Raw genomic sequence first — 22220 nt, 5'->3', positions numbered from 1 at the left:
CACCTCTACTGAGGCCCATCACTGGGGCACGCAATGGGGACCACAAAACAAGAGGAAAAGCATAACCAATGTTCGGAACTATTATTTACACAGATTAAAAAAGAAGTGCTTGACAGTAGGGTTTTGATTATTTGATTTGTGTTTGTTCTTAAATCATATAAGGTAAAGAGAAAAAGATAAAGGAGATACCAAGTTTTACTTCTATCCTTTCTCCTCCGTCTTTTGTCTATTCAAATTTTAACCTTGACGACCAACTTCTTTATAAAAGAACTCAAATGCATTTTTTTCCATTCATGATATGGGCTATTTCATCATAGTCCTTAGAATTCACATCTATTGACTTAGAATAACACTCATATAATTAGAGAATATATAAAAATATCATTAACACTGAAAAAGTCTATTTATAAATATTCAACTTACTTAAATCTAAAACACAAAATTGATTAAAAATTTATAATAAAAAATGCCAAAATTTTCCAAATACATATTTTTTTTGCATGAAGACTTCCCAGAAGAATGATATTTATTTTTAAGAAATTACCCTTTCCCAATTTCCCCCTCTGAAATGCCACTTTAATAAGACCACCACATCCTACTCAGTGTAGCTCTGGTGTAGCCCTCAGAGGACACTGCAGAGTCTCAGCAGTAAAGCAGACAGACTTGAGGGCAGATTAGCAATTAGGTCATGAGACCCAGGCAGCATAAAACAGCTACTGCTAATCTGCATGAGATGCATTTACTCAATTAAGCAGATGGAAATGTTATTATGAACTCAGTATTCCAATGATGGTTCTTAAAATTAAGAAGGATGGGGCAAATGAAATGCACACTGGGGGATTTGGGGCCTTTATGTATTAATTCTAAAGTATACAATGCAGAACATTGTAATGAAGTTAACAAAATTAATTAAAAGATCCTTTGCATGTAACCATTAGAGACTATATTAAAAAATACATGACAGTTTCTGACATTATTAATAGTAATGTGGCTGTTCTTTAACATTCTTAAAGTTGATACCATCACCTTTTCCAAATATACCATTGATACCAAAATGAGTGACAGAGGTCTTGTTACTCAGAGCCTAGCATGAGTATTGTTTTTAATATGTTTTCTGGTATTTAGTTTTTCCATTTTGAGTTTCAAGAAATGATAAGCTAGTGATGAATTTTCAAACTTTTTAGAAGACTATTTCACATTTTTATTGGTGCACAGAGAGTTTTCAGACATTTACATATTTTCAAATTTGTTTTACATAATCTTTTATATTAAATAATAACAAAATAAGAGAATATCATTAAATCTGAGAATTGCAATCAAACTCTTAGGAAGAACAAAAATCTCTGAATAATTTTGGAAAACAGTCGCAAACTTCAAAAGCAGTTTTTGTATTGTGATAAATACTTTACGTTTCACGCTTATTTTCAAAGTTGTAGTGTGCAGACAATCCATTATTATTAGAGAATCCATATTTGCCAACACTGTAACAATTAAGTGATTTGTTAAAAAAACTACATAAAAATAAGTGGTGTGTTATAAAATAAATCCTGGGGATGTAATGTACAGCATGGTGACTAAAGTTAATAATACTGCATTGTATATTTGAAAGTTGCTGAGAGAGTAAATCTTAAAAGTTCTCATCACAAGAAAAAAAATCTGTAACTATATGTGGTGAAGGATGTTAACTAGACTTATTGTGGTGATCATTTAGCAACATATACTGAATCATTTTGTTGTGCACCTGAAACTAATATAATGTTATATGCCAATTATTTTGCAAGGAAAAAAAGGTATGTCTATGAAAGCAATGAAATTATTGTATTCACGCTGATTCTACAGGTAAGTTTTGGGTTAGTTTGATATTTTTCTCTTTTCTTGTAAATGTGATTTCCCCCCCTCCTTTTGACTAGTCTTAAAAGGCTTAGAAAGTTTTTATGTAATGATTTTACTTAAAAATAACAATTACATAAAAATTACATTTAGAGTTTCATTTATTCATTGACTTATTCAATTTAATTAAAACCATTTCAACAATTGCTATAACATCAGTTTACGTTTCAGTCTTAGGTTTAATATAAGTATAATAATCTTTTGCCCACCCTTCCTCCTCACACACACATCAGCCAACCTTACTATGCAATCCCTTATCCTAAACTTTTCCCTCTTAATAAAAGTCTGCTTTTAAATAGTTATGTAGTTGATTTGAGTATTATTTTGCATTTGTAATTGTTGAAACTTTTTGAATCAAATTATGTGCTCCTTGAAACAATGTTCTATACAGTGTGGGTACTCTTATGACCTTCAATAGTCACAGCATTACATTAAATCATATCTTCATTCATTCATCCACTTAAACATTTACTAGGTGCCAGGATACTGTATTCAATGATGGAGACATGAAGGTGAAAAAGAAACAGTCCCTGTTCTAAAACTGCCCAAACACCCAAAGGACTGCGGTAGGGAAAAAAATGGCCCCCTAAACATGACCATGTTGTATTCCTTGGAATCTGGTGGGCATATTTTACCTTACACAGCAAAGGGAACTTTGCAGATGTGATTAGGGGTGAGTCCCTTGAGATGGGAGATTATCCTGAATTATCCAAATGGGCCCAATCTAACCACACAGGTCCTTAAAAGCAGAGAACCTTTCCTAGTGTGGGTCAGAGACGTGACCACAGAAGAACAGTCAGAGGGATGAAACACTGCCGGCTGTGAGGAGGGAGGAAGGGGCCATGATCTGAGCAAGGTGGGAGGTCTCTAGAAGCTGGAAAAGGAATGCAGCCTTGCCTGATACACCTCAACTTTAGCCCAGTGAGACCCATGTCAGACTTCTGAGCCACACAACTGTAAGATAACACATTTGTGTTTAAGCCACTAAATTTGTGGCCATTTGTCAGAGCAGCAATAGAAAACTAATACTGGCATCACCTAGTCCAACATGTTTATTGACAGATAAGGAAACTAAAATCTCAAAGCTACACATTTAGGTAATGGCAATGTACTCTCTGGGTTTGGATAGAACATACTTCTCTCTTCTCAGACCATGGTCTGGTGTCAGGGTAAAGGCAGAAAGCTAGAATTTCAGGATCTGAAGGGAAACAGCTCTTACCATTTTTCTATATATTGGATGTGTGGTACACTGATACCACCACTGCTGTTTTCCAGGGTGATTTGGCTAAATTACTTCCATGGGCAGCAGGAATAGCTTTTACTGCACACCCTCAAAAGCACACAGGGTGTTTTGTAAAACTACGCATGCGGTGCTTGTGTATACAATTGTAGGCGTGAAGTGACTGCGTATCAATTATCTTTCTATTGTCTCCTGTGCCCAGATCAGTACCATATACTTCTCTGGGAATCCAGGTAGGTGGAGGGGAATGAAGTCTGAGCCAAAAATACTCACAGCGGAATTTTTACAAGAATACAGATTTTATCTCCATGAATTCAGTCAACAAGTATTTATCAAGGACCTACTATGTGCCAGGGACTCTGTAAGGTACTTGGATGGACAGTGAACAAAACATATGAAGTCCCTACTATCATGAAGCTTACATTCTACTGGGGGAACCAGACGGTAAACAAAATTAATAAATTAAGTAATGTTAAATAGAATTAAAGGCTCTGAATAAAAACAAAACAACGTAAAGGGACAGAGCATACGTGTGTGGGAAAGATGCAGATAAGGAAAATTAGGTAAAAAGACCGGAACTGGGAAAATGCCTTCTTTAACAGTAGGTCCAACTTTTCCTGAAATCAGCAAGAACTGTCTTCAGTGTTCAATGCAAGGCTTCAACACACTGATAATTTAGTGAAGGTTTTTCATAGTGTATAATAATACTACAAATGAAACGAAGACCTTCACAACAAAACTCATAGATATTTTCAGGTTTCCCATTTAGTACTGCAATACGGCCAGTTGGGTGATCAATTGGATAGATTTGGCACTAAACCCAGATGACAATTACAGTCCTGGGGTACTGTAGCACTTTCTAGACTCTGGATGCCTCCTGGACTCGAGGAACTATAGGACCCCGTGTTGACTGGAGCCCTGCATTGATGATACTGAACTGAGGGTGGTTCAGTAATTACGAATACAGTATTCTCCACATCCAATACCTTAAGTACAAGTAGCTATTTAGAGGGTGGCAAAGAAAGCACAGAAAATTTAATTATTGCTGAATTTAAGAGAAAATCCAAATTTAAATACTCACTTTTATTTGATATTGTTAACACAGTAAGACAATGGTTAATTACTGTTGAATTTAAGAGGAAATCCAAATTTAAATAATTACTTTCATGTGATATTGTTAACACAATAAGACAATGTTTAAAACTCACTTTGAAGTGTTTCAAGTTCAGCTCTAGTCAATGCATCTTCCTTTTCCTTCAATCTTGTTTCTTTATATTTAGCATAAAACTGCCCAGCATCCTTAAAAAAGAAGTTATAAATAAATTAACATAAAAGTCAGTTTGCTTTGAGGGTAGTTTCCACATAACTTCATTTTAAAGCAGCATATTCATTTAGCAAGTAGTCTATCTTTGTGTTTATGTTTTCAAATTTTATGGTGAACAGAAGACACTGAATAAACACGTCTCTATGATTTTTCTCTCTTGGAGAGCTGATTAAAGCCAGAAATTGATGAGTGTAAATTTAAGTAATAGCTTTTCTCTCAGATATGGAAGGGAGGTTTCCTCTTCCTGTTTTCTTCCATTGTGTATTTCCTCAGCATTGTGCTAGTGCATGGACAGACAGCAGAAAAGCACACTTGCTGAACTGAATTATTTGGTACAGTAAATTACATTATTGTGACTAACAAAGTACTAACACGATTTTCATACTAGTCCCTTAACGCCTAAGGATTTTCAAAATTATTATATGCAAATCTGATTATGAAACCTATATGACCAAGCAGATGAAAGCTGTCACTTCTCCTTCCACCACACGAGAGGCCAGTTTCTACCATGCAAGGTTGAGGATTGAGGACACATACTGGACACAAATACTAAGGCATCAAGATACAGTGGCTTGAGTCTCAAGGAGTGGCACATAGGCAAGACTTTAGCAGAGTACCGAGAAAAGACTAGGACGTCAATAACCACAGACGTGGAAATAAACAAGTTGATGCTCTAGGCATATGAAGATCTGGACAATGAAAAAGCAAAAACAGATCATTTTACACCACCCTGGACTCAAACTTCATCTATTCTATAGCAGTACTGCTTGTAGCTGCCAGGTCACACTGTGCTATGCTTCCACATCTTTGTGTATGCTTTGCCCTCTAGCTAGAAGATTTTTCTCTCCTGCCATTATGCTGAAGAACTTCTATTCATCCTTGAAAACCCTATTCAAGCATCACCACCTTTGCAAGTCTTCCTGATGTTCCCCAGCAGTGTAATTCTCTCTTGTATACTGCTTCTGTATTTAAACACATTTCTATGATGGCTTGCATCATGCTATACTCTCTCCTAGAAAATGAGGAACGTGAGATAGGGGTACTTTTGTGCCCAGAGCATAGTATCTGGCATAAAGCAGGTACTCAATAAGTGTTCACTTAACTGCACTAGATTGAAATATATGAAAAGCCTTGTAAAGAAAGAAAGGGCTTGATAAGTGACTGATGTGGGATAAGAAAAAGAGAGGTATCAAGGTATCAGGGTAATATTCCCAGATTGTAAGACTCCTAGAGCACATAAATCATGGACCCATCTGAGAGGGTTTTATTTCTATAGAAATAAAGGAACAAAATCAATCCTTGGCTCTGCCTCGATTCAGAAGCGAATGCATGAACACTTAAACTCCAGAATGGGATTAACTCTTTTCATCTGACTGTTCAAGCTAAGCTTTCTCCTGGGGTCTATGTCTCTTGGGGTTATATCAGAATTCTCCCATCTGATAATGAATTAGGGAAATAATAGGGTATTTCTAATATCACTGAATCAGTTTAATAAAGATGTGTCTCTCACTCTTTCCATTCCCACTTTCATGTTCCTATTTCATTTCTACTAGAAGGATTCCCACAGCCCTGGGCCAGCTAAAATACGGTATAATTGGAAGAGCATAGAAGGTCATACACCCAACTTGCTCACCCTCCCGTGCCCATATATACTTTAAATTTCAACAGGGTTTTGGGTTAAGGTTTTATGGCCTCTTACTTAACATTCCCTGCACTCCTAAAAAACTCAACCCTGGAAGAGTATTATTTTATATTAAACCATTATATTAAGTCATTTATTCTTTGGTGAGAATGAATGAATGAGCGTACTAGCTTCTTTCCAGGGAGTAGTTTTTTTTTATTTATTTTTAAGATTTTATTTTTCCTTTTTCTCTCCAAAGCCCCCCAGTACATAGTTGTATATATTTTAGTTGTGGGTCCTTCTAGTTGTGGTATGTAGGATGCCACCTCAGCATAGCCAGATGAGCAGTGCCATGTCTGCGCCCAGGATCCAAACTGGTGAAACCCTGGGCTGCCGAAGCAGGGCGCACAAACTTAACCACTCGACCCCGGGCTAGGCCCATTCAGGGAGTAGTTTCTAATACTAGGGAAATACTTTTCTGTTAAAGGTCAGGAAGGCCCCTTCAGGGGAGCAGGAAAGGTGGCCCATGCAAGAAAACAAGGGCACAGGGGAACTGTTTATAAGATGTGAAAGAAGGTAGGTGCAATCAAACATCACAGTGTAGTACAGTGTGATACGACCTAGTGATTAAGAGGGCAGATTTTGGACCCAGGCTACCTGGATTAAGATCTCAGCTTTGCCATCTGACTAGCTATGTGACATTCAGCAAAATACTTCACTTCTCTGTGGGTGAATCTTCTCATCCATAAAACGGGGATAATAAAAGCAGAGCTAACTCACAGAGCTGTTGTGAAGACTGGATGTGTGATTATATGTGAAACAGAATGGCATCTTACACAGTTAGGCCTTATATAAGTGTTACCTATTTTTATTATTACTTCATCATTTTGCCAAGGACCTTATTCTCCAGCGCAAAGTAAGGGTCACTTTTTCTGCTTTGTACTTCACCAAAACTCCTCCATCAGAATCCCCTGTCTTCTTGCTTTCATGATTTCTCCTTACCTAACCCTCTTCACCTCAGTGCAAAAACCTCTTGCTGGGTAATAGCAATCTCTTCTTAGTGGTCCTACTAAATTTGAACATTTCTCTGCTAATGTTTCTTCCTTCTGCTATAGCAGAGAATTCCACTAAAAACTCTTCTTTGAAATACCCATTAGATCCAAAACCACACTTACCGGAGAATGGCAAGGCACCCAATCACCTTAACCTACTCCACCTAATTCCTAGTTTTAATACAGTCCCTAGTCTGTTCAGGCAAAGATCCCATCTTCCTTTCCCTCCATTTCTAAGCATTTACTTAAATGTTCCTCAAGCTTTTTCTTTCCTTCACATCTTACTTGTACTTTCAAATTAGAATTACACTATGCCTACTCCAGGAAGCATTACTTCTTTAATAAACCTATGACCTCAAATAATTTTACTTTACTCAAAAAACCCTACATTGCTCCAAACATCCTTGTGTGTGGTTTGGTGTACCACACTTGAAGATGCACTGACAAACTGGAAGATTTAAGAGAAAGTAATCAAATGGCAAGCAGCTTGAAACAATATTTCAAAGGGATTGGAAATGAGATGATTGGGGATAACCTGCCAACTATCATAGAATATCTTAAGGGTCATTTCAGGAAAGAATGATGTAAATTACTACATACGGTTCCAGAGATGGAAGTTTTGATTTTAGATAAATGTAGAGTTTTCTAATAATTAAAATTACCTGCAAATGAAATAGACTGACTTTGGAAGTAATACTCAAGAAGCAACCAGGTGGCTATTCTTAAAGGTGTATTCTAGGGAGGATTCAGGTATTCAAAGAGGGTTGAATAAGACCAGTTGTTTTCAACCTTTTTTCCCTGCCATTCATCATGAGGGGATAATTTATAACTGTTAAGTAGAAAAAATAAACACAAAGTCTCATTTTGAGTCGAGAATAAGCCCCAGTTTACCTACACAGGCAATTGTGATTTCTTGTGGATATAAACTTCTCATCCATCTTTGCAGACACTGCCTGGCATTTAACAGAAGCTTGTAAATATTCAATGAATGAATGAATGCTTACTTCAATCAATCAGGGCTCAGGATTGCCTAGATTTAGCTCCATAATACTGTATTTAAACTACAGAGTTTACATTATTCCAAACAGAAAAAGTTTGTATAATTGAGGAGCTTATAATACTTATGGATGGAACATGAGCAAAAGTTTTTACTCTAGAAGCAACTCTCTTAATACTTAACAAAAAATTTCTTGAAGGGCCCAAAGCTTGTCTCCATAGACATCAAGCAGGGGACTGATTTTAATTACAGAAAAATGGCTAACTTAAAGAATTTACATGTCATGGGTATTCTTTGTATGTAATTGTAGAGCATGGACTCCTGCACAAGAAGACATTAAACAGCTATATTTACTTATTTATTGAACCATTATTATATGTGTTGGACTTTAAGATATATGCAAATTATATGATAAGACAAGCACTTGCTCTTAAAGCATATATAAAAATAACTATGAGTATTAACCTAAATGTGGAATACAAACTACATGAGAACAGAGATTTTTGCCTTTAAATAAAATGTTTTTGTATCATTCTAAGGCCTAGAAGAATACCTGGCACATAATAAGCACTCAATCAATATTTGTTGAATGGATTATTGGAAGAGAGAGTGGTGCTCACCCAACATTCTATCTGTTTCCCCACATTTTCTTATCCTCTTGATATTAGGTGGGGTCATGGGACTAGTTCTCGATGGGCTGCAGATGGAAATATCATGTGTCATTTCAAACCAAAGCATCAAAAAACTTGTGCAAACCTCCAGCTCTCTACTCTTGGCAGAGTGGGCAAGGAGGCCACACGTCCAGATGGGTAGAGCTAGTAGACAGTGAAGACGTCATGGTTCTGAATCTCTAAATGGCTAGTTAGAGCAGAATGCCTCCTTTCCTACCAACCAATGATAGATAAGTGGCATAAACTAGAAAAAAATTTTAAGTCACTGGAATTTCAGGATGATCTGTACCTTACCATAGTCTGTCAGTCTATCCTGATTATAATTCAAGTAGTAAGTGCTATGCAGTTAGTACAGAGAACATGCATTGGGAAGTTTTCAGCTGGCCTGATGAGGAAAGGCTTCATATGATGATGGCCATTTATCTAAGCCTTGAAGATGTAATATTTCCAAGGTTAGTGAGCTGTGAGATGGAAGATATCCATATCATAAATTTTTCTTTAAACATTATTGACATAGCTCATTTAAGTGATAAAATAATAGGCTGAGTTGGCATTATTTGTCATGCTTTGGTTTACTTTTAATTCTCCATATAAACTTCAAAATATCAAACAATCCAAGGAAAACTTAGGAAAAAAGGGAGTTGATCTAGAGTGGTATGAGCAGGGAAACAGTGCCACCTGTCCCAATGGGAATAAGGGACATGGAAGAGCTCTGAGGAGAGGCAGGTGCAAAAAAGATGGAGGATGCTCCATTCCTTTTTCTGACTCTTTGACGGCATGAATCTCCTCTTTTGTTTGAAGCTTACAAAATACAATCTTCAACACAGGAAACTATCATAAGTACATTTCTCAAAATCTACCCTCAAAGTCAACTGCTCTAGATCAAATTTTGTTCTCCCTTTGACTTACACTATAATCTCAGAATTACACACATGGTGAGATAAAATGATAATAAAGAACACAGGAAAGCTTCAAAATTCTATACTTTGAATATGAGTCAAAAATTTTTCTACAGAACTATAGTATTACTGAATTCACAAGAAGTAATAAAATAAAAATAAAACAGAAAACCAGAAGCTATGCCCTCCTCTGCCTGAGTCAGTAGTAATCAAGGAGATGTAAGATGCAAGCCATAAAAGCTACTTTTTCCATTTGGGCTGAGGCAGAAGAGACTGCAGAAGTCATCTATCAGCCCCAACTCAATGCAAGAATCCTGCTACAATTTTTATACTAATTACAAGCAGCCTGAATACTCTGATAGGGAGTATAAGATCAGACAGCTTATTCACTCACTATAAAGCTAGTTACGCAGCTAGTTATGCAGCTGTTGGAAAATTTCTTCTTTCTTGGCTTTCATAGTCCTTATATTTTAATATTTATTTTCATTTGCTTTAAGTTTCATTTCTAGCAAACTGCCTCACCAATCTGAGTCTTAAATATTTTTCATCGATAAAATACGGAATTGATGAGACTATGTATTTCTAACATCCTACCTAACTAACGTTTTGTGTTTATCTTTTCTACGTCTAGCCTGGAAAACTATGCTTTATGTTCTGCTTTGGACCTCTGATTAAATATATCTTATGCCCTCCTTTCAGAGGGCAGAAGGAATGGAATCTTTGTTTTATGTTGTGAGGTCTTTCCAATTTTCCTGTATCCCTCTGTCCTTCTGTAGAAGTAACAGTTTCAGCCTTATAAAAATTCAGAAGGGCTTTTCTATCTTTCTTCATTTGTTTATGTATTCCCTACATAAAGTAAGTCTGCAAAGTTTTAAAGAAAGTTATTAGTGTCCTAAAAGTAAGCTTCCTCGTCACTTGGAAAGTCTGTGTTTAACTCTGAGTAGAAGGGCAGGCCAACTCAGCTTGCTACAAATGTCTCCTAGCCTTTTATAAGCTTTTTTCCCTGCTAATTAACTGTGAATGTTTTGTTTATTTGGTTTCTGACAGAGTCCCCGCCAGCAGAAGCGAAGGGGCTAGAAAGGAAAGGCCTGACTGTAGAGAGGGTGAGCCCCAGGCTCGTCCACAGTTGTAGTTCCCATGGGAGAAGCTTCTTGGGAGGGAGGATGCCTCCATTTATAGACAGTTCTATAAAGTATAGTATTCCCTTCACTCTCCTAAGCAACTTTTACTTTATTTTTTAAGGTGAAAACCACAGCGCTACAGAAAAGATGCCTCTATTTTCTCAGACACTGCTCCTAGGCAACCTGTAAATCCTGATGGGGGTGGGGCTATGCGTGCCAGAAATGTCCTCCAATAATTTTTAGTTTAACTGTGTTTATACAAGATCAGCTTGGTAGTGAGAAAAGGTGGGACCAGGACTTAACAAGGGGAAAAATTTACAATTACAGGCAATGTACACCTAAATGAGTTTATTTTTTCTTGTCCTCCCCAAAGCCCCCCGGTACATAGTTGTATATTCTAGTTGTAGGTTGTTCTGGTTGTGGCATGTGGGACGCCACCTCAGCACGGCCTGGTGAGTGATGCCATGTCTGTGCCCAGGATCCAAACTGATGAAACCCTGCACCACTGAAGTGGAGCGTGTGAACTTACCCACTTGGCCATGGGGCTGCTCCCTAAAGGAGTTTTATGTTTTATAAATTTTGTTACTGAGAAACGTAACAGCAGGTAGAGAGAAACTTGAATGGAGAATTCCCAGAGAAGCAAACAATCAAGCAGGTAAGTTCTGAATACTTAAGACCTGTTCCATCTCAGAAAATGTAGAGAACCAGGAACAAAGTACAATTTAGACTGGCAACCACTTGGGATGTTTGGAACTTACTGATTTTGTATGAGAAATTAATGGTATTAACAAGCTAAGTTATTATGGGCTCCAACACAAATAGGCAGTGACAAAAATAAACTAAGTTAAAAGAGTTAAATTGAAAATATACATATAGTGTTGATTATATTTCATGAACTGTTTGGTACTTTCATGGCTATGAATATGTTTCAGAACATACACGATCAATTAAAAAATATCCAAGAAGGGCATTTTGGAGGTTAAAAACATTTCTTGGGGCTATAGGCTGAATATAGCCAACACAGAAGACTAGTTTGGTCAGATTCCAAGAGAATGTGTACTCCCTTCAAAACTACCATGAGAACAGAAACAGACCAGTAAGATACGAAAGTGTCATTAGGGCTATACTTTTAATGTTAATATTAAATTCTAGCCTCAAAGCACACAACACTCCTGCGATGCAGTCCAAGTTCCCTGTTACATTCTAACTCGTGTTCCATGTCTTCTGTTGACCATTCCACTTTCTTCCTTAACTATCTAAACACATTTCCTCAAGTTTCCCCAGCTTCTCTGCACGTAGTTATGCATTTTACTCTTCTCTAATGTTCTCTCATCTCTCTGTGCACACGCTAACCTTCAATCTATGCATCAATTTACAAACACTCTCCAGATTCTTTTTCTTTGGTTTCTCATTTAACTTTTTACTTTTCTGCCTATGTGGGTACATGAATGATATGGGGCATAGGTTTCATTAAAGATACTAATATCCACACATTTTTCCCTTGGATATTTTCCATCTGGGAAATATCTGATATTGATGTAACATTATCAAATATTTTACATGTATCAAGTATAATAGTTTTTAATTCTTTGGCCTCATTCTTCTAATCTACCAATTTTTATAATTCTCCCAATATTTTTTCAGAGGAAAGGAAAGGAATAAAATCCAGCACTGGAAGTAATAGGATCGTCTCAAAAAGCGAGGGAACTAAGAAAGACATGCTCTTACTTCTACCTGGCCCGATCACAGAACCACTCCGAGTGCCTCCTGCCCATTATGTACTCTGACTCCTCCAGTTCTAACAATACACACATATCTTTGACAGATGTGTATGATGGAAATACTTCACTGTCTTATCAATAAACTTTATTCTGTCTAAACGTCCATCATAAATTTGTCATATCAGATTTATCTACCGGAATGTAAATTCCTAAATGATTATATACGGAGTGTGGAGATGGAGAATATAGTCTTAGATGATAGTAACGGGCTGTGTGATATCTTCTTTTTTTAAAAAAAAAGCAGTTGTACAATGGGGTCTATTCATTTTTCAAGACTCAACTCAAGTGGCTCCTCTTTTTAATCTTCCTTGGTCATCCTAAATAGAGACAATCTCACTTCTCTGAACATCTACAGAAGTCGTTGTTTATATTACATATGTGAAGCTTATATATCATATTGTATTATTATCACACCATATTGTATAATTATTTTAATTCCTGTGTTATAACCTCTACCTGACTCTAAGGTACTAGAAGGCATATTCATCTCTATAGCTCCTTATAGTGCCTTGTTCTGATATGTTTAATAAATTTTTATTAAACCAGCTAAACTGTTTTTCTAAACATATAACTAGAAGAAGCTTTATACATAAAATATTGAGATAACTATTCTCATTTGTAAATTTTTGGAGGGGGATGGAGTGAGGAAGATAGAAAATAATTTAAGTAATCTAACTAGGCGATAAGGAGCTTTCTTAGGTATCTTAAGTGCTAAGTAATAAATACTGAATTTAGGAGCATAAGCTGAACCAGAATCACAACTTTTCCAAATTCTACCGGATAACCATATATATGTATGTGAAGTGTAATAAAGGAATGGGTATTTAAGGAAGAATGGGAGGATGAAAATTGGAGATGAAGAGCTGTTGATACGATAAGCACAAAATTCTGGTACAGATTCTGCCAGTGTGAAAGCCATTTGCTGGAAGTCTCTGAATCTCCCACTTCCATCTTAGACCCTCCTTCTTACCCAATAGCTGTATACTTACACAGAGTATTTGCAGCTCAGTTTTAATGAGCTTTTCTTGAAATTCAAGGGATTCACACACAGAAGTAAAACTCTCCTAACTGCTATCTGCTTAACTAACTGCCTGTATGCTTGTATGAGCAGGTTGTGTTAGTTCTTAAGCCTGTTTGTGTCAGTGAGACTTGTTATTGTGATTATATGATTAAATTAAATATTATATAAAAAATATGAAAAGTGAGTAGAAAATCAGAGTCATTTCTACGAAAACCAAGTAGATACTTTGGAAAGCTCAATAAAAGAGTTGCTAAAAATGCTGTTGACTAGATGTAAGTTAGTCAATTACAAAAGAGTAGGGGAAATCATAAAAACCTCTAAGGATTATCCAATAACATTGCTTCCCGAATCTAGTTCAACTCTTCTTTAAAGAAATCAACTGGAAATTTGTCCTTAAAGAAACCAAGATTATATGTATGGTTTATACAAGAAGGAGGGCTCCTATTTAAAAATAAACAATGATCCTATATCACAAGAGTGGTGAATAAAGTATATGCTTAAAACTTTTCAGGCCATATGTATCAATTTTTATACTTAGGGCTCTAGTGGGGCTCTTTTTTGACCACTGTACCGATTGCCAATCAGGACTGCTTCACATAAAGAGGGCTTATTCTAAATTTCATAAATATCTTACATAGAAAGATCTCACAAAAGTGCCACATAAAAACATCAATGTTGTAAATAAGATGTATGTTCTCACATTACACAGTTTTACGGATGATAAATTAATACAAAGGTCACAGCAGACTGGGAAGAAAAAAAAGGAGACAAAAATCTAATCCTAACCCAACTATTCAGTATTGCTTTGCTGATGCTTATGAAAGCATGAGCTATATGTTTATCAATCTGAAATATTTTCACCATTACGATTTGTGTAAGAGTCCACTATAGTACATTATTTTGTTAGTGAACATGAGAAAAATTAGTCTTATGTCCTCAAAGCAGAATTAAAATGTCGAGCATTTGCTTAAAAAAAGGAAAATTTTCTATATAATTATGTACACCTGAAATTCACAGTGCTATAAGCCACCATGACCTCAATAAAATAATTAAAAATAATTAATTAATTAATTTTAAAAAGGAAAATTGTCTTTTCTTCTTGGAGTGCATTTATCAGGAAGAAATAATTAGAACAAAATTTAAAAATTAGATTTACAAGGTTTTGAAAACTTAATGCCTAGCATCTCAAAGCTGAAAGGCAACAGGTACCACCAAGTAAGTAAAAACTTTAAAAATCTAACAGTTTAAGAAAATAGAGGTTCTAAAGGGACTAAAAAGCTTTTGCAAAATTCCCTATTTTTGTAAGTTCTCTATAAATTTATGATCAGGCAAAACACTTAATCTGTTGGGTCTAGATACCATAGGCAGATAAGTTAAAATAATAACTTGTAACTCTAAGCGATCTGAATATATTGGTTCTATTTTTGCAAATTACCATGCATGCTTACCAAGAAGTATGTTACTTTTACCAAATAAATGTTGTTTCAAATGATTTAGATTAAAATTACAAAGAAATGTCTCAGATTGACATTTTACGCCATATTCTATTTATGATGTCTCATAACTATACTTTTAAATTCATCTACCCTTTGGTTCGCCTATTGCATAGACTCTAAAGCTGGCAAAAAATAAACACTCTTAAAAAAACATAAGAATACGTCCTAAAATATTTTCCTGTCACATCTTCTCACAAACATACTGGTATGATAAATACACTTTCCTTCTCTTATTAGGTCTTACATAAAATAGCATACAAGCATTGTGGGGTTTTATTCAAATAAACAATATAATGTGTTAAACAAGTGAAAAACAAAGCTTTTAAATTACCAAAATACTTCAACTTTCTCTGTTAACTGAAAGCAAAACACACAATTACATAAACAATAACTATTAATATGAACTATTTTGATGGAAGAACTGGTAAATAATTTCTCAAAGGTTAGAAAGAAAGGTACTAATGATTTTTAGTTCATTTTTCCTTCAAATATAAAATTTTCATTAGACAGGAAAAAGGAGCATAAAATGTAGAAGTTGGAGTCATTCCTTTCCTTAAAAGATTAGGAAAGCAGCTCTGATATATGAAAAACAGTGGGTAGAACTTGGTAGAAATTATCTGGCTTTCTAGCTTTTTCTAAATATTCTCTAAAATGAAACATTTCCTCCCTAAAATTGCAACTTCAAAGATTCTCAAAATTTATACACCAAAACTATCATATATAATAGTTTCAAATATAATACTTTCAAATATTATGTTTATGTGTTGAGAATTTTCTAACCAGATGCAATAGTTACTATTAGCAAAGTAATAATTTAATGAAATATGCTTTGGTATGCTAACTAGAAAAAAATAAGAGAAATTGCCATGGAAATGTAACATGTACCCACATTCTATTGTCTGATCAAGAGTAACTAGCAACAGAGACTTTGACTACCAGTCTAAGACAAAATATCCTCACTCCTCTTAAAGTTGCAAATAAAATGGAAAGCAATGGATATTTTGCATAATTATACAGATGCTCATGTAAATTTTTTTTATGCTATGCATTTAAATACTTTTAAAATAATGGGTGCAATGAGTCCCGTTCTCTTTTACTGGATACAACTTAAATGATAACAGCTGATTAAATTTTTATTGCCTTTATAACTTCCTAAAGATAGTATTTTTTTTTCCTTTTTCCAGTGTCTTGGAATTCTCAGGTGTTCTATAAGCAATGTAAGAAACAGTTATAGGAATCGATACCTAAATAATTTTAACCTATTCTAGATTAGGTTTACACTGATAAAAACACTATTCAGGTTCAATCAGCATTATGAAGCAGCCACTGCATATCAGCATGCAGAGAGCAGACATGGCAAAAACTATTTCATGAATAATTAAAATGAAAGCATCTAATATTATATCAGAGAGGTACATTTTACCTGGATTAAATGAGGCAATGCTTTTAGTGTAAGGCAAAACCAAATGCCCAGCTTGCATGGAAGCAAATCATGCCATTGTGGTTTCATCAGCAGTCTAAAGGGAAAACAAAAAACAAAAACAAAGACGCAAAATACAGAGAGAAAGTTGAACAAGAAAATATTTTTATAATAGATGATTTCTGTTTTGAATGGCTATTTCAACAAAAAAATTAAGAAAATTTTCTATGAAATATTTATGACAGTTAACACTTAATCTGACTTATTTTATCATGAAATACAGTAGTTACAACAAAGGCAATATACATAACAAGCAGGAGAATGGAGGCTAAGATTTTGGGGAAGGCGGCTTCTAATCAAGTTATAAAGATAAAGAAACAAAAGCCCTCTTTCTAACCTGGACTTTTTATCAGTTCTGCAAAATGAATTCTTAAACCTCACGATTACTTCAGCTACAAAAGACTAAACATCGTCAGAGTGTTCCCAAGTGTTGACAAGCAGATATGAAGACTGTCGCATAAACAAACCAATACATAAAAATTAATGTCATTTGCAGTTCACTGAAGCGTTGCTCACTGATGTCACCAGAACGGAAGACAGGCAGGACAGTCTCTGATCTCCATCTCACATCGATCCAGTTCCTGCCCTGCTGTGTGAACTATTTAAGGCCTTTCTTTCTTTCTATGAATCGATAGCAGAAACGGTGGTATCTTTCTGAGTGTTCTGCACATCACTGCCTCTCTACATATTGTCACTCTTGAACTAAACACTGAAATGATAGCTTCTTGTAGGAATACTTTGTTTCTAAAGTCCAATATACAAATTTCAAACTTCAAGAATTTGGGGGTTTAATTACTTAAATATATACTAACACTTTACAAGGGGAAAAAAACTTGTAGAACTTTTGCTTAAGATTAGAATTTGTCTCATCAACTATGGCACATTATTAGTCTTTTATAAACCTACTACAGATGTAAACATTAGCACATCTGAAATGGATATACTGAGAAGTCGGATCATATTAAAGACATACTTTAAAACAGTTTCAAATTATAAATATTTTTATATGCTCCCACCTTTCATTTTTTTCTGAAGCACCAAGTTTTGATACATCCACACTCTTGCTGCCTGTCTTTTTTTTTCTTTCTCTTTTTTTTCTACTCAGCAGTTCATCCTTAATGTGGAAAGAATTATGGTTACAGGTTATCATTAACACGTACTCTTCAAATGTTATCAAGAGTCTTCTGTGAAGGATAAACATTATAGAGGAACATTTATGCAAATGTATGTAGGGTCCAACATGATTAAGTAAAATCATCAATCTCTAACAATAACTGTTGCCATGGTATCCAGGCCTTAAACACACATAAGTTCAGCACTGTCAGTCATGTGTATCTCCATAGCAATCAAAGTTTGCTAAGAAGAGAAAGCATTCAACTTACTTTTTCTCATTCATCCAACTTTAATCATGTCACTTCAAAAAGAATGAGTAAACAGATGCTAATTCATGAATACTGATAAATATGCTTGATTATCTTTAGCATATAAATAAAAATCCATAGCAGAATAAACTATGTAGCAGTAGAGTAGACTAAAGAAAGGTAATAATTTTTTAACCAACTGATCTCTGAAATTATAAAATTATACTCAAGTCTTAGTTAAAACTTTTAAAGTAAACATTCTTTACATAAGGGCCCGTGACACAAAAATTTCTAAAATCATTTTTACATAAAAAATATTTCTATTTGGAAAATGTTAATTAATAAAACATGGCTCTACCTTCTAATTTTCACCTAGATATTGGGGCCTTCGCAAAATTTTATAATAACTCAAATATCATATTTCTAAAAAGAAGGATATTTTCTTCTTAAGTCGTGGGTTCTTCTTGACTTAGAAACATATCAAACTCTAAATACTGAGTACAAAGCTATTAGAATGTGGTATATAGAAAAACTGAAATTTTCATCAGTTGAAAAATAAATCTCTGAAATTCCATATAAAATTAAAGAGGCCAGATCATTTGATTTATTACCTAAACTTACCAGTTGTTTTTCCAGGTAGATTGACCAAACCACAGCATAATGACCCACTGTGAGAATAATGAACAAGAGTAATGCCAGCTCAGCGTTGCTCATTTTTCTCACCCGCCTGTAGTAGAACACAGGCTGTCGCCAATCTGGAAGGCCATTGATCAGAACATCATCATACCTACAGGAGCAAAGATAACAGTTTTTCATGGGGAGTTTAAAATAAAAACAAAAAACTTTATTTGTACCTATATTTAAAAAGAGGAAAGAGAAAAGAATTTCTCCAAAATAGATAACACTTATGTAGATTATGAGCATTCTGATGGTCTATAAATTCAAAACGCTGTACGTAGGTCCTGTCACAGACAACCTTCAAAAAGGCACACAGCAACAGCCTGTGGACACCAGATCTTGCACTGTTACAGCAGCCAGTGATGGGGCTCCTGGAATGACATCTAAACCGAAGGAGCCAGAGTGTCTACCTCTCTGTCACAGCCTGCGGTAAAGACCCCACCACAGAAGTCAGCAACAAAAGGAAGAAGCTCAAAGGGAGAAAAACCAAGCTTAGAGCTCTGTTTGCTCCTATGAATTATACAGTAATTAAATCAAATTCAGGATAAATGTTCTAGTCAGTGCTTTTATTTCCAACCCCTGTCCCGTGGTTCCAGGTTGAAATATTTACACATATTTTATCCAAGCTTCTTAATGATGTAAAAGCCTATAAAATGAGCACCTTTTAATTTTGTATTGCTCATATTTGTTTAAAAAATAAAAAATTCCAAAATTTGAAAGAGACGTGGAAACAACCAATGTTTATGTCAGATTTCTCAATAAAACTGTTTATTTGTAAACATTTAAGTGGTTATTTCCTCATTTTTGGCTTTGCTGGAAGGGAAGAACATAACACATAAAAGCCTTCCTAGTAACGCATTTTAAATCAGCTTTCTTTAGAATAAAATTTCAACGGGATTTAAATTCACCTGTCAGACAGTTATTAAGGCAAATATTTTTATGGTTAAAAATCAGGAGTAACATTTATGATTGTAAAACTCAAAATGGTCACACACAAACACTGTATGTTCAAAACACGCAACCTGTTAATCTTAATTGAACACAACTCATTAAATATTCTAATCACACTATTTCCAGAATTAAATCTTCACTGAAAGGCCTAATTTGGTGCAACACATTGACCAAAATATTTTAATTAAAAATATTCTGAGTTAGTCGCAGGCCTAATTACAGGAATAGAAATAGGGCCTATATTGTCAGGCAGGTCAGTAGAACTCAGTAGTAGGTTTTTCTCAAGTAAATTGACCGATCTAGGAATAATAGCGCAGCTGCTAAACTGCCAGTCTTGACATGTAAATCAATTTAAATGCAACAACTGCAGTAGCTACTTTGATAGTTATTAAATTGATACCTTGGAGATATGCTAAAAAAAATAAAGCGGAGGATTTATTACAGGCAACTTCTTTTTTCAGTAGAAAAATACTGGTTATATATTCAAAATATATTTTATTAGCAAATCTAGAAAACCTGACTTTTAGATCCACTTAGATTATTAATAATAGTGGCAGATCAGAATAACCAATGTTCAGAGCAAAGGACATTAATTAGTACTAAATTCTTAAACGGCAATTGTGCAGCATACAAGAGTCTACAAATTAAAATATGGTTGTGTGGTAGCTGGAGCAGACAAAATTTGATGTAAAATGTTCTCTTTTTTTTCAATATTTATAGCAATTCTTGAACACTAATATCAAGATACAATAATATGATTTCATCAAAAGCTATCATTTCTGTCCTCAAAAATTTATGTTTAAATTTTTGTAAAAACTGACTCATTTTAAATTAGAAATGGATTGGCAAAAAGGTTTCAAGTGGTACAACACAAGATTACAACATGTGAATGAAGTCCAGTGAATGTTAAGTCCTGAATTTATTCCAAACCTACATTCAACTTCAGATTTGTTGAGGGAAAAAAAAGGTGAATATAAAAATCATTATTTTTAGTTAATCTTTCCCATGAAATAACTTCACGTAATAAGTGTGGTTATTAATAAAGAACATTCAAGAAAGAGGCAACAATTCCCTAAGAGCATTACTAAGTATTGAATTTGTTTTAGGTCTAAACTGTACTGGAAGAAACCACAGCTGAACTCATAAACTATGAATCTCATATCAAATATTTTATCACTATCACTGTTGAAACACTATGTATCTGCTAATAGCTACTATTTTCTGCCCCACATATAAATTGTATTTCGCGCACAGCCAAATTCAAGACAGCAAAACCTCATGCCCTAAACACATGAAACAGAACTAGATGTTTACTAGGCGATGTCTGCCACTCTAAACAACCGTCTCCAAGGATTACGCTTAGAATCAATGCTCTATTGATTTTACTATCAATGAACATTATGGCTCACACGACTGGCCATTTCAAGGGAAGATAGCTTCTATTATAGTTCACTTTTTAAAATATATGCTGTTAAAAGATAAATCATTGCCTTCCCGAAACACTGAAAAAATAAAGGTATTTCTTAAAATACACACAGACACTATATTCACGTTATTTTCAAAAAATGTTGTGTTGACAACACATAAAACTTAAAACATCACTGTTATGCTTTTTCTATATTTAACACAACACTGTTAAGATGTTCTGTAACTGAGCTCATAGAAACTGCTCTTAACAATTTGTTAAAACCAGATTAAGAATGTACACACGCATGAATGTGTCATAAGAATACACAAAAGTAAATCTCTATGATGAAAATATCACTAATGCAAAACATATACGGAACTGTAAAGGCATTATCTTGGAATTTAAAACATTAATTGATCAATTCCACACATCCAACATATGGCCTAATATATGTTTACTCTATTTGATTTTCTTAAAATGTACATGAGAACATAAAATAATCGTTACATAATCATGAGTGAGTTCCATTCCATAATCTGCAATTCATCAAACATATTTAGCCTAATATAAACATTGGAAAGCAAATAAATCTAAAAATGTTTATATTACCAGCAGAAAACAATTTATGTAAATTTAAAATAATAGTATATTTTGAAATATAAAACAGTAACTATGAAGCTAAAATAGAAAATGTGTATATTATGAAAATGAATATTTAAATAATTCTAGCATTTGCCTAAATTGTGAATTTGCCACCATATGAAGTTTTTGAATTTTTAGCTTAAACCAATAATAACAACATTCATTTAGGTCACATTTTGAACCGAAGAGTAAAAATTAACTGCACAAAGATCATAAACAGAAAACAAGTCTAAATTAATTGATCTTACTCTCCTTTATGAAATACATATATATGCTGGAAAATGTGGTACACAGCACTTTATGTATTGTACATAATAGGTGTCTTCTATCTCCTAATTAGGGAAGGTGCTAAGATGGATTTCTTATTCTCAGGTTAATGTTTATTATTATTCAAACACATCTATAAATAAATTTATAATAACTAAGTAATGGATTTGTAAAAGTTTAGCAGATTAAGGCTCAGGTAACTATATTTTTAACTGGATTTGTAAATAAAATGTGATTTTAATTTAGCAAACTAAAAACATAGATTCAACTTTTATGAATACAGTGCCATAAAATAAACAACATTAAAAAAACAACTTTAA

At 34.4% G+C, this 22220-nt stretch overlaps 1 protein-coding gene across 1 annotated transcript in view; it reads right to left on the bottom strand.

Annotated features, from left to right (window-relative positions):
• Positions 1-22220, bottom strand: part of DNAJC1 (DnaJ heat shock protein family (Hsp40) member C1) — a 196673-nt gene that overhangs the window by 98561 nt on the left and 75892 nt on the right. The window contains exons 4-7 of the mRNA XM_044762094.2: positions 18576-18741; positions 17610-17707; positions 16537-16630; positions 4339-4429 (exon numbers count right to left, since the gene is read on the bottom strand). Of these exons, the coding sequence (XP_044618029.2) occupies positions 4339-4429; positions 16537-16630; positions 17610-17707; positions 18576-18741 (449 nt within the window). The remainder of the gene's footprint in view (positions 1-4338; positions 4430-16536; positions 16631-17609; positions 17708-18575; positions 18742-22220) is intronic.

The sequence above is a fragment of the Equus asinus genome, chromosome 29, assembly GCF_041296235.1.
Source record: "Equus asinus isolate D_3611 breed Donkey chromosome 29, EquAss-T2T_v2, whole genome shotgun sequence".
Classification (NCBI taxonomy): domain Eukaryota; kingdom Metazoa; phylum Chordata; class Mammalia; order Perissodactyla; family Equidae; genus Equus; species Equus asinus.
This window is presented reverse-complemented; position numbering and strand designations above follow the sequence as displayed.